Source organism: Polypterus senegalus, chromosome 14 (genome assembly GCF_016835505.1).
Source record: "Polypterus senegalus isolate Bchr_013 chromosome 14, ASM1683550v1, whole genome shotgun sequence".
In the NCBI taxonomy this organism is placed as follows: domain Eukaryota; kingdom Metazoa; phylum Chordata; class Cladistia; order Polypteriformes; family Polypteridae; genus Polypterus; species Polypterus senegalus.
In genome coordinates, this window is record NC_053167.1 from 79,923,128 (window position 1) to 79,936,434 (window position 13,307).

Consider the following 13,307-nt stretch of genomic DNA (forward strand, 5'->3'; position numbering starts at 1 on the left):
GTAGCATTGGCTGTAATGTAGCAATATGCCAAAGTAGTGCTGGTTTTGGTGCATTCGAGAACTTTAACTCACTCAAGACATTTGTGCATTACTGTTTATGCTTGAGTAAGAATTTTAGGATCCAAAATTAACCTAAAAAATTGTGTTTGGCTTATCTACAGGACCAGAACACAATGATGTTTTTTATTTATTTTTTAAACTTTACTCACTTCGAGTGAATGAAAAGGCCCTGAAAAGCCAATGTATTATAGAACCAAACTGGGTGCATAATTCCCCCACTGTAAATCATTTCCCAATTACATAGACAACAGAGTGGTCATTTATTATGAGATCAGTTTTTGCTAATAACTGAATTAACTCAACAGTCAACAAAGATTATATAAAATAGTTAATTAGAGGTTTGACAGTATTCGTATAGAATGTCTAAACTCACTACTATATAACAAATATTGTAACAGAACGCAGAGATGGGGAACTCCACTTTGAAGTAATATAGCATGGAAGAAATTGCCAGCATGTTTCAATGTGCACTTTCCAAACTGGTGGCTGAGTGAATTCTTAACTAATGACACCGATTCTGAATCTTGCAAGACTGTTATGCACCATTATGGTGTACCAACCTTATACCATTTTTTTGCTGCAGTGTACTAGCATCTCTCACACTGACCTTGAAGAGCACCCCAACTTGTCTGATCTTATGCGTTAGATGCATACATTACAGATATCAAAACTCTGAGGGGGGCCCAAGCACACAATTAATAAACGTAAATTTGTAAGGTATTGGGAGGATGACAAAGAAGCCATCAAAAAGACAGCACCGACCCTTATTTGTTTATACTAGAAGGCACTGCTGAAGATTAATAGTTAAATGTATTTTTTCTCATTTCATATATTATGCAAAATAAATATTTTCATGCATCACTATGCTCACTTTCTATGGCATTTAGGTAAAAATATTTGATTCAGTATAATGCTATACTTCAGCCCAAATATAAATATAAAATATGGTTTCCATATTTTTTAAATTGCATAAAGGGGGCATTTTTCATGTCTGTAACAGTCTGGTCTGTCTGTACTTGCAGAATTCATGTAATATTACCAACCATACTATGTCCATTGAAAAGTTAGTATGCAACTTTTTTCCCCTTCTCCAATTCTGTTATAAGCATACTGTAGCTACACTCTATGTTCACATTACCAAGCTGAAGTGACTAAAATCTGATTTTTTTGCCTTAATGTGACACAAGTCTGATATTTTCAGGGTTGTGTGTACACAAAAATCCAATCTTTTCAAATCAAACTTATATCTGATACATATCCAATTCATGGCCAAGCAAAATGAATGAGAACTTTTTTCTTTTTTTTGCAAAACACATTCTTCACATGAATTTATTCCTACCATTAATTATCTATCTCACATGTCTAAGACAACATAACCCCCCCAATCTCTCAAAGGTCACTAATCAGTACCACCCACTAACCAAACTTTACTATAGGAAACATTGCAAAGACATCAACTGGATTTTAGAGAAGAAAATATTACTTTAAAGACTGAAATATAATAATTAAATGAACAACAGACATATAAAAAGGTAGCAAAAAGATGCACAACTGAATAAAAAAATCTTTACTTACTAAAAAGTCCCAGTAGTTGAATCCAGCTAAGCTGTTCATCTGAGCTAAAATTGTGATCATCAGTTTCATTGCTGAAATCTCGGAGGTGATGAAGTTCAAATAGGTTAATAACAGTGATATGAACAAGCTGCTGAGAGCTAAATGCCTTTTGAAGTATAAGCCTCTGTAAAGATAAGCAAGTAATTTTTCTTTATTTAAAATTCTCACAAGTAGGTAATGCTTGTATACTACTGTAACTGATTGCTACACTAACCTCAAGAAGACAGCTGTGTTACAGTTTACAATACAGTTTAAAATTTACAAACTACTAGACTTAACTTACATATTAAATGATAAATTATTTGTACATCTGTGCCTAGACTCTGAATTTTATAAAAGGAAGGATGAGATAAAGCTTATATGGTTACTCATCTACAACACCACTCATATTTCAAACATAGGCAAGCAGAGATTTTAAATTACATAATATTAACAAAAATGTATGGTCCTAAATAAGTCCTAGAAAATAAAAATATGAAAAATAAAGACACAAGTGTTGAAGTCAATGAAAAAATAATAAATTAAATAAAAGTCCACCACATGCTGGCAAATATAAAACAATATAGTAGAGTAGAATTGCAATCCCAACAAATAATATATTAGGTAAGTCCTATATAAAATAAATAATTTTTACTGAATGAAGAAGAATGGAAATCAGAGACTGTGTCTAACCATAGTTACTACAGCAGGAAAGTAACTGTTTAAGGTTGACTAGTTCTTGCCTTTAATGACCAGTAACATTTTCCTTGATGGTAATAACTGAAAGAGATGGTTGCCTCTATGCTTGTAGTCTATGCTTATAGTTCAAGCTCATTTCCTGACCCGTGATTTATACGGGACCTCCTCAATGGAGTTTGGTTTCAGTCCTACAATCTTTTCTGCTGTGCAAATTTTTATCAGTTTGTGATCTGTTCCATTCGAGGCAATAACAAGCTGGACCTGCTGCATTCAAATGTTAAAGATGCCTAAGTGTAATATAGTAGGTGCAAATCTGACCACAACCTGAGTCATGTTATTCCCAGTAGACAGCATCCTATTACCACCAGAATAGTGAGGAAGTGGAGCCTGGAGGCTAAAAGGACTCTGAATGACTTCTTCCGAATGACTGACTGTGGTTTGTTGTCAGCTTGTTGTGTGGTTCAGTACGTGAGCGACACTCCATGCTAGTGTTTAGATCTGGACGGTGTATGTGCCCAAAAAAGAAGACTGACTGCATTCTCGTACCATTGCTCGCGTATGGAAGTGCCATCAGGCATTTTTCATGGCATTATATATGTAATTTGTGAGCATGTTTATTTGGGGACACAGGAAGGCTCGAACCCACAACCTTTGGCATAGGGGTCAGCAGTTCTTACCGCTGTACTACCAAAGAAGTCGCGACAACAAACCACACTAACCAGATTTCTTTTTCTTAGGTTATAGTCTAGAATAAAAGCGCACTTGTTGCGTTATATTTGTACCTTTTGTGAAAGTGCTTATTTGATATTTGGACTTCAGTCTTCACACATTATACACTTCATGCCAAAATTTTGTTATTGGTTTTAAAACATGGAAAAAGTTTGTCTTTTAGGTATTTGTTCAACATTTCTTGCATTTCCTGTCATCCTATACTTGCATAGATCTTTGTAGACATGGAACACAAATGAAATACATGTGTTTTTGTGGCGGTGGGAGGATGCGATAGTAGGCTGCTGGCTGCTTGTGCTTATCGACACATTTACAGCACAAAAGATGCTGACGGAGAGGTGCGCACCGATTTAAGGTGGACCGGTTTACAAGTTTTTTTTCCTAGGCTTTGATAAGTCTAGTGTTAACAATGTGTGAGCTGAAATTATCAAGCATGTCACTCACTTTGCAAAAAATTACAAAAAACACATCTTGAGAATCTGTGCATTCACTGTCTCATGTAACCTAAACAGGACAGATTACTGTGCATGTGTGGTCAGCGCAACACAAGTTACGTTAGTGTAGCTGTCTAAAATTGAGTGAGCAAGCAGCACAAGGGAATAAAGCATCCTCACAATCTATATCATTAGATTTAATTGCAAAATGTGGATCATCCTTACTTATGAGGAGGTGGTTTGGCTTTGAAAAAAAACTGACGTTGCTCAAAAGACAATCTGCAAGCTATGTCAGAAATTGGTTGTTGTTAAAGACAGCTTGACAACTAAAATTTCACAATCTGCATACTAAATACTACACAGAGTATGAAGAATATGAAAAGCTTCATGAGTCAGCTGTCCACAACATGTCTAAAATACAAAAGGTACAAGCACAAAAACACACTCAACAAACTTTAGCAGAATCATTCTGCAAAATAAGTGCCATACTGCATGAAAAGCAACACATGGCATCACATAAATGCCATCACCAATTATACCACAAAAGATATGGTGCCAATTCAAGTGGTTGAGAGGGAGAGCTTCAAACAACTTTTGACACAAGATGCAAACCACCTGTCTGAAAATATTTCACTCAAACAGCTCTGCCTAAATTGTATGATTCATGTCACCAAACTCTTACACATAAACTGCAGAAAGTTTCACATTTTGCCACAACAATGGATTTATAGCAAAACCAAACATCTGTGGCATATCTCTCCTTGATGAAGCCTGGCAAATGCAAAGCAGTTTGCAAACATCCAACTTCCTAGAAGACCATATAGGCAACATCATTGTGCAAGATCTAAAAGATGCGCTGGCAACCTGGTTGCTGCGAAAAGACCACATGATTTGCATGACAACATACAGAGGGGGCTAATGCTGTCAGTGCACTATGGATTAACAACTGTAAGAGGCATCCTTGTTTCGGACTGAGGTTTCATATTGTCATTAGTGAGTAATGTGGGTTCCTCTATAAAATGTAATTTAATTTAAATTGATCTTGTATGGAGCACCGTATGTGTAAGGCAAAAAAAAACAAAAAACGGTTTGAACAAATTACTAATCTGTATTATTAATCTGAAATCCATAATCTCCTGGCATAAGCAGTTGGAGAGTCTAAATGCTGAAAGATGTAGAGGACAGCAATGTTCATTGCATTCTCTACTGACCTGTTAACATAAGTAATCTGAATTGGGTCAAGGAGAGAATTTGTGACAGATTTTAGATGCTGAAGAATGAAGACATTCAAATTACTTCATTATTAGAGAGGTCAGTGCTACTACCATATAATTATTCAGACAAAAAGTATTTTGCTTCTTAGGTGTAGGTATATGGGATTTTTGAAGCAAGCAAAAAGACTAAATAAGAATTTATGTAAATACTGGGCCAAGTGATGAAAACAATGATTTAGTGTAGATGGAGAGAAGCTATCTGAATCAGGACCGTTATGACATTTCTGTCACCTCAAGAGAAAAGGGGGAAGGTGCAGCTTAACAGCTGATGGAAAAGGATTAGTCTGTATAAGGGGGAGCTTGCGTTTGTAATAAGTTAGCAATTTTAAAGTATATTGGACAAACATTCATTTGTGGTGAAGGTCTGTTCAGCTTGGCCCTGCATTTGCTTTTTCCTGAATTGCTTTGTCTAGTTGATACTTAGCCTCTTTGTAAACATTTTAGTTTCCAGTTTTATAAGCTTCATTTTTAGTTTTTCTTAACTTTTACTTTTTTTTTAGAAAACCAGTGCTTGACATTATTGCATTAGATAATTATCTTCTTTGGAATATAGACTTCCTGACAAAAACTTTGGTAAGAAGCAGCTGTATCTGTGTAAATCCATCAGAGACATCTCTAAATACTTCTTAGAGAGTAGAATCCAGTTGGTCCAATAGGCTCCGCACAGCCTCACTAATCTACTCATGCACTGGTTTTATTCCTGGTTTAGCTTATTTCAATTTCTGTCTGTATGAAGGATTAAGAAATGTCATGGCAGTGTTGTCCAAAGGGAAAAGGCATTATAAGCATCAGAAATAGTGCTGTAAAAGTGATCCAGAGTTTTCTCCTCTCTAGTCATACATTTCACCAGCTGTTAATATTTGGGAAACTCCGATGCCAAGATGGAGTTATTAAAGCCATCCAAGGTAATACCTGTGGGATCCAGATATTTATTCTCAGCAGCTAAAACTTGATTCTCTAAAAGATGTATTTCAGGTAAAAATGGTTTGCAATGATTGTTAGAAATTCCACATGAGGTAAGCAGCGTCCTCCCTTTATCCCAAGTTTAACATCAGTGTACCAAGAGTTGCTGACAAAGAAACACTCTCCAACTTGCAATTCATTTCCCTAATACTATGTTCATTCCATAAAATAGAAATGATCACACTACAGCTGTCTGTCCTAAGAAATACACTAAACTTTTAATTTGGAATTGAATGGCCTCATACATATGTTTGTTAACTGAACATAAGAAAGTAAACAATACACAGTGCATATTTGGATTTGAGAAAACAATGTCAGAAGTAAAAATGCAGTTTGCCTTCTTTTAAAATCGCTGTGACTAATTTCTAAAGATTTTAATTTGAAGTCAAGACTGAATACACAGATAGACACTATAATCAGTTAAGCATGTCTAATGAAGTGTAGACTTCAGTTAACAAGAAGAATGAGCCACTAATATACAGTAGACAGTGGTGAGACATCTATAAACAATCTTTAGATACTGTAGGGGAGTGGGTAGTCATTTAAAAATGCTGCTGAACTGTGTTTAACCAAGGCAATACAGAAATAATAGCAAAAATGAATTCCATAACACAAACCATACATTTTATAATGTGTAAGAAGATTTAAATGAACAGTTAAAAAACAAGCTGAGCCTGATTTAACTGAAAACTGTACCTGAAATTGTTCTTCAAGCTTTTCTCTCAAGTTGTTTAGCTTCTCCAAACTCTTACTTAAATACACATGGCCATGGAACTTGATAAAGGCTTTAATGAAGTCTGATACACTCCATTTAGTCTTTACTTCGTCCCGACTATATTGAAAGAAATAGAAGTCAAAATAATGCAATTGTAATGATTATACAGTAAAATAAGTTAATAGGGTAATTTTTAAGGAGTGAACCTAGAGAACACGAAGCAACACACATCGTGTACTCCAGAATGTTGGAAGGCAAAGACAATTTTCCTCACTTTATTCCTCTGCTCCACAGTGTAAAGTTACAAATCAAACAATTCAGATGTGATTAAAATCTACACTGCAGACTTTAATTTAACGGTATTTGCATAAATTTTCGTCACATCATGTAGAATTGATGACAGTTTTTCTACATGGTCACCCCATTTCAGGGCACCATAATGTACAGGACATATCAACTGTAGGTCTATTAAAGCAAACATACCTGTATTTAACACTGTGTTGCATATTTGTTGAATGCAATGACTGCTTGAAGTATGTGATTCACAGACATCACCAGGTTCTCTGGTGATGCTCTGCCAAATCTCTAATGCAGCCATCTTCAGCTCCTGCTTGTTTTGGGGGGCTTGTCCCCTTATGTTTTCTCTTTAGCATATGTAATGCATGCTCAATTGGATTTAAATCAGGAGAATGTCTTGGGCATTCAAAAATGTACAATTTTTTAACTCTGAAAAATTCCTGTGTTGTCTTAGTGGTACGTTTGGGATCATTTCTTTTTGAAAGATGAACTAGGATGAACTTGAGTAGATAAGATTTTTCTATACACCTCAGAATTCATTGTGCAACTACTAACAGCAATTACATCATCAATTAAGAGAAGTTATGTGAATACCTGTGACAGCCAAACATGCCAAAGCATTAACACCCCGACCACAATGTTTAATAGATGGGGTGGTGTGCTTTGGACAGTTCCTTATCATCTCTACACTTTGCTATTGCCATCAGTCTAGGCTACAGGGTTGATATCTGTGTCATCTTTTTCCAAAATTTTGCAGGCTATTTTAAGTACTTTTTGGCAAGTTGTATTCTGGCCATCCTGTTTTTGTGTCTAACTAGTGGTAATTTTCTTGTAATGTAGTCTCTGTATTACTTGTTATGAAGCTTCTGCAGATACTAGTGTCTGACACATAGAAATCTGCTTCCTGAAGACTGTTTCTGATCAGTCAGACAGGTGTATAGGGCTTTGTCTTTGCCTACCAGTCCCTTTGCGATTAATGAGTTCACTGATGCGTCATTCTTAATGATATTCCACACAGCTGATTTAGGTAATCCTAAGATTTTCCCAATGTGTTATTGTGTTTTAGCTGAATAATTGTTTCTTTGGCTTTCACTGGCACAGTGCTCGTCTTCATGTTGAACAATGGCAACTACAGACTCCAAAGGTAGTCTGTAGGCAGAAGCAAGCCTAGGACCAAAATTTATGCCAATACCCTTAAGTCTGCTAACAGAATTATAATCGCATCTGAATTGTTTGATTTACAATTTTAAACTGAGGAGCAGAGGGTAAATCAAGGAAAATGTCTTTGTCCCAAACCTTCTGGAAGGCACTGTGTGTGTTTTATATTATTTATATATATTATATAAAAAGACACACACAGTATATACATATATACTGCACACACACATATTCAGAGTATTTGCACTTTGCTGGAAAACAGAGAAACTCATTTAATGGAAATAAACTACAGAACTTGAATGTGAGCTCCTCCTTATTAGAAAATTCTTTCTATTTCCAAGTTCCTAACTGGTGTAAAGCAGCATTACCTACATTTAAAATCCTCTTGAGAGACAAATTTGATGGTTAATAATTTCCATCATGAAGGTGTCAAGAACTACAAATAAATCAATGATTCATTTTGGCTCAAAAAGAAATGGTTAAATGTGAAATCATATCATTTTAGCAATTTTAATATTTTATTCTGTCTACAAATATCTGAAAAGTATCTGATACTGGCAAAAAAAAATTAAATATGCATGAATAAAATGCAAATATTTTACTTATGTGGAAAAGAATTAAGCACAAAAAAAACTGTAAAAAAAAATTTTTCTGGGTTAATACCTCTCAAGAGCTTTTGACAGTGCTTTCTGAAGGTTTGTGGAAGCAGCAGGAAACGGAAACTTTACAGCAATACTTCTGCAGTAGTAAAAGATGGTAGTCAGGTGATCACCTTTAGAGGAAGCTAGAATAGCCAGCTGATTGTAGGGTTGCCCTAAAAAATATATATATATTGTTAAATTTACTTGTCAAAGTTTACACTAGAGTTCACAAGTTTTGACACAAGAATCGCACATAAATTTTCAGAATGAAAATGAGGCTTTGCAGTCATATCTGAATAATAAATGAGAAATTTGTAACTACAAGCAGGATTAGCTATTTGCAATACTAGAAATGTCCTAGCTGTATTTTAAATTCAATTTAATGGTATCTTTTCTATGAAAAACATGAACATTTCTTGGTGATTCCAAAATGGTGAATATTTATATTAATATTCTTAAACATTTTAATCTACAAAGACATATGATAGCAATATTGCTTACTATGCAATACTAAATTATAAAAGCAAAACCTATACACATACATAAAACAAGAGCTGGGCAATGTATAATTTCTTGTGATTAAGCTGATACAGTGATCCCTCGCTATATTGCGCTTCGACATTCGCGGCTTCACTCCATCGTGGATTTTAAATGTAAGCATATCTATCTATCTATATATATATCTATATCTATATCTATATATTTTTCGCTGGTTCGTGGATTTCTGCGGACAATGGGTCTTTTAATTTATGGTACATGTTTCCTCAGTTTGTTTGCCCAGTTGATTTCATACAAGGGACGCTATTGGCGGATGGCTTAGAAGCTATCCAATCAGAGCATGTATTACGTATTAACTAAAACTCCTCAATGATATACGATATGCTTCCTGCGCGGTGCCTGATTGTTTGCTTTTTTCTGTCTCTCTCTGACATTCTCTGCGCCTGACGGAGGGGGTGTGAGCAGAGGGGCTGTTTGCCTAGAGGATATGGACGCTCCTCTAAAAAATGCCGCTTTATCGCAGTGCTTCGGCATAAGCACGTATTTTTTTTTGATTGTTTGCTTTTCTCTCGCTCTCTCTCTGACATTCTCTGCTCCTGACACGCATTCCTTTGAAGAGAAGATATATTTGCATTCTTTTAATTGTGAGAAAGAACTGTCATCTCTGTCTTGTCATGGATCACAGTTTAAACTTTTGACTAAAGGGTGTTATTTCATGTCTAGAGGGCTCTAATAATGTTAACAGTGTGGGAGAGTTTATAAGGGCTTAAAATATATAAAAATAACCATACAAACATACGGTTTCTACTTCGTGGATTTTCATCTATCGCAGGGGGTTCTTGACCCCCGCGATCGAGGAGGGATTACTGTACTTTCCTGTTTACAATGCTATAAAAATAATTGTGATGACTAAATTATGAAATAACTGTCAGTACTTAGCCTTTCTGGCAAAACAGGGAATTATTCCCCAAACAAAAAAAACAAAAAAAAGAAATTACTGCAGTAGTGAATACATTGTTAATGGAAATGGTAGTCTGCTAGGTTGCCAACTTTGCAAACTTGATAGACCAGGTACACTTTCTGGGTTAAGGTTAACCTGCAACTTTCTATTTGTAAAGTTTTCTTTTACACAGGTGTATTGCAGTCTTCTTTCATAATATAAACACAGCATCTTGGTAGAGAATATTTTAGCAAGAAGTTGATTTTTAAAGGACTATATCATGTTGATGTGTGGTGTTTTTCTAATGTGCTCTAATAATGCATTAATATTGTATTCAGGCCTATGTTAGACCCCAGAAATTAGTTCCCTTGTCAAAAACATCTTCAGTTTGACTTTCAGGGTTACCTTGAGGTGCAATACTGTGCCATAAACGTTTAGCTGACCACAGCCAGTGATCTATGTATAGAGCTGTGAATGCAAAAGGCAAAATGTTTGTAATGGAGTATATCCTTTTGAAATCAGACAGCTAATGTTAATTTCCTAGGATGAACACTTAAAAGGTTTGTGACTGGAAAATTGTTTGAACATTCAATCCAGTCACATGTGATCAACAAGCTACTGAATATTTTAGGTACTTTTCTCAGCTTTGGTAAGCCCTGTCAGTTGAGAAGAGAGTGACCTGCTGCTTTAGTATACATTTCTGTTTCTAAGTTTTACACTTCTTGAAATGACACAGCACTGCATCAACATTTGTTAGATATTGTAGGCTGACTAGTAAAAACTGTAATGTTGCAGTGCCCTCTCACTTTTACAATCCTGAAAACAAAGGACCATTTATCAAACACCACAGTGCATTCTCTGACTTGGTCCACTCCCTGTAGCCCAACACAACTTTGAGGAAAAAGTATCCTCAAAATTCATCGTTGCATAGTTAGAAAACAAATTGTGTATAGCACATGGTGAAAATGCCTGCCGCATCTGATGTCATTTTTGTTGCTCTGCCCTCGCAAACAGTGCAGATGCTTCAAGATGGCTTTAGACAGGGGTTATTGCAGTCTAGCGTGCTATAAGCAGCTCTCTTTAAAAGCAACACCAAAATTGAGATCATACATGAAAAAAGGCTTATTTTATCAAATTGCTTGTGAGTAAGGAAAATAGTGGATGAACCAAGATACAAAACATCCGGTTGTCCAGTCCAGACCACCGATTTGTGCACCCTTGTGTATGCATTTGTAACCAAGTATAAACAACAGGGGAAGAGGATGTTTAATGCATGTTTAAATCAACATAACAAGATCCTATGTGGGAGACTCTTAAAAAGCAGATACTTCACTACAAGCATCTATCTTCCATCCACAACGTGAGCCGAGGTCATAACATTTGATGAGCTACCCCTGTAACAACAACAGTGAGGAACTCTACCTACCCCAAGCTGGAAGCAAACATTTAGCTGTAGGTATGGAAATCTGCTATTACTGACAAAAACTTAAAAACTGTATGAGTAAAAAGAGATTTAATTCTATTGGACAATGCCTTTTATATACTGTGACGCAAGTATGAAATTTCCGCAATGAAAATGAAGTCTTCATAATTAACTAACTAAAGGAGACCTACGTCTAGTCTGAGTATTTATTTTTTTTTTGACAAGGGAATGAGGCCACTTGCACATTTACTCTTTTTTTGTAATAGGTTAACTCACTTCAGCCCTGTTACACATTCACTCACATTTAAAAAGGGGGACTGTTGAATCTGGATTTGGCACTTATGTGTCAGACTCTGGCAGAGCGTGTAATTCCCTCCAGTAATTTATAAGAAAGTTGAACATAGGAACAATGCCTTCACACAAAAGTAAGGATCGGCATAAAAAGAAATACCATTGCACTTTTTTCCCAGCAAGCTGGTGGAAAAAAAAACTTTGTGTGGGAGGAAACGTGTTCTATCATAAAGATTCACCGGGAACCCAAATGTACATTATAACTTGAAATACCATTAACTCTAAGGTTTTATTTGATAAGTGGACTGTGCATGTTTTTCTCTCCAAATACCAAATTAATTACATGCCAAGTGCACAACAAAGAAATTCACAGATGTCAGTTAAGCTGTTTGCTTTGTGCATCCACTGTCATTAAAAATATTATTGCTTTTAACATTTTTTTTTGTAGAGCAAAATTATATTTCAAAATGTATCATAAATGAAACCTGAAAAAGTAAGGCATCATGCTGATCATTTCATTCATCCTTACATCTACAGCTTAAATACTATAAAGTATATTGGATAAATAAATACAGACACACAAATTACCATTTGAAGGTACAAGCTGAGCAGCATGTCGGTAGTAAGACTCTGCCTGACTTGTTTGGTTACGGTAGCGTGCTGCAAATTAAAACAAAAAATAATTTGGAGAGATCAGTCTAAATTATATCCATTATTAAATATTCACAGCTGTAACACTTAGTATAACAGAATACATGATTAAAAGAATTTGGATAATCAAGATACTATTAAGAACCAAGAAATAGCACAATCAAAAGCACAATGACTCAGAAAGAGAAAAAAAATACTGTATTATTCAATTATCCTTTATTCTCCCTTCAGAGTGAACAGCACTTTTTATATATACTATTTAACTGCCACATCACAGTTTTTGATCAGTAAATCACAAAATTGAGATGGATAATTTTATCAGCAATCGAAAAAAGTGCTACTATGCTATCTGAAAAATATACAGCACAGTGAAATAATATTAAAATCTGGATTACAAATACACCAGCTATTTAAATTATACTTTTTTAGTATTGGCTGCAAACTCTTTTACAAGTCATTTGCTAATTTTTAATCATGTCAGGATAATAGCAAAGTTGTTTTAGTCAGAAATTTGAGGAAAAGTTAAAGAACAGTTTGCCGGGGCTAACTAAATATAAATATATATAAAAACAGCACTAGCCAAAAATCCAAATGAGAACATTTTTGAGAGAAAGTGGGGCCGCACCAGGAATCAGACAGAGTTATTCTGATATCCATCCACTTGGTACAAAGAAAGGTAAAACATTATGTGGAAATGAGTGGCAAGATATTGAAACAGAATGCTGGTTTGGAACCAAAATGCTCAAAGGGTAGTAGTAGGAGGAGGAGGAGGTGGTGGTGGTAAGGGGAAAGAAGGCACCTGTGAAAGAGTTAAATGCATGCCATTTAGACAGTTAAGAGAATAAGTTTCTTCAGCATACAGTGTAAGACAAGGTTGGCACTGCCCCATTTTGCTAGACTTTCTGCAGCACACAATGATTATTCTGCTAAAAGAATAGAGC

The 13,307-nt window shown here is 35.4% G+C and overlaps 1 protein-coding gene across 2 annotated transcripts in view; it reads right to left on the minus strand.

Annotated features, from left to right (window-relative positions):
- The window catches only part of smg7 (SMG7 nonsense mediated mRNA decay factor), a 112,837-nt gene that overhangs the window by 24,862 nt on the left and 74,668 nt on the right, over window positions 1-13,307 (minus strand). For both annotated transcript variants that reach the window (XM_039735853.1, XM_039735854.1), the window contains exons 6-9: window positions 12,304-12,375; window positions 8,586-8,736; window positions 6,449-6,584; window positions 1,636-1,798 (exon numbers count right to left, since the gene is read on the minus strand). In XM_039735853.1, coding sequence (XP_039591787.1) covers window positions 1,636-1,798; window positions 6,449-6,584; window positions 8,586-8,736; window positions 12,304-12,375 — 522 coding nt within the window. The remainder of the gene's footprint in view (window positions 1-1,635; window positions 1,799-6,448; window positions 6,585-8,585; window positions 8,737-12,303; window positions 12,376-13,307) is intronic.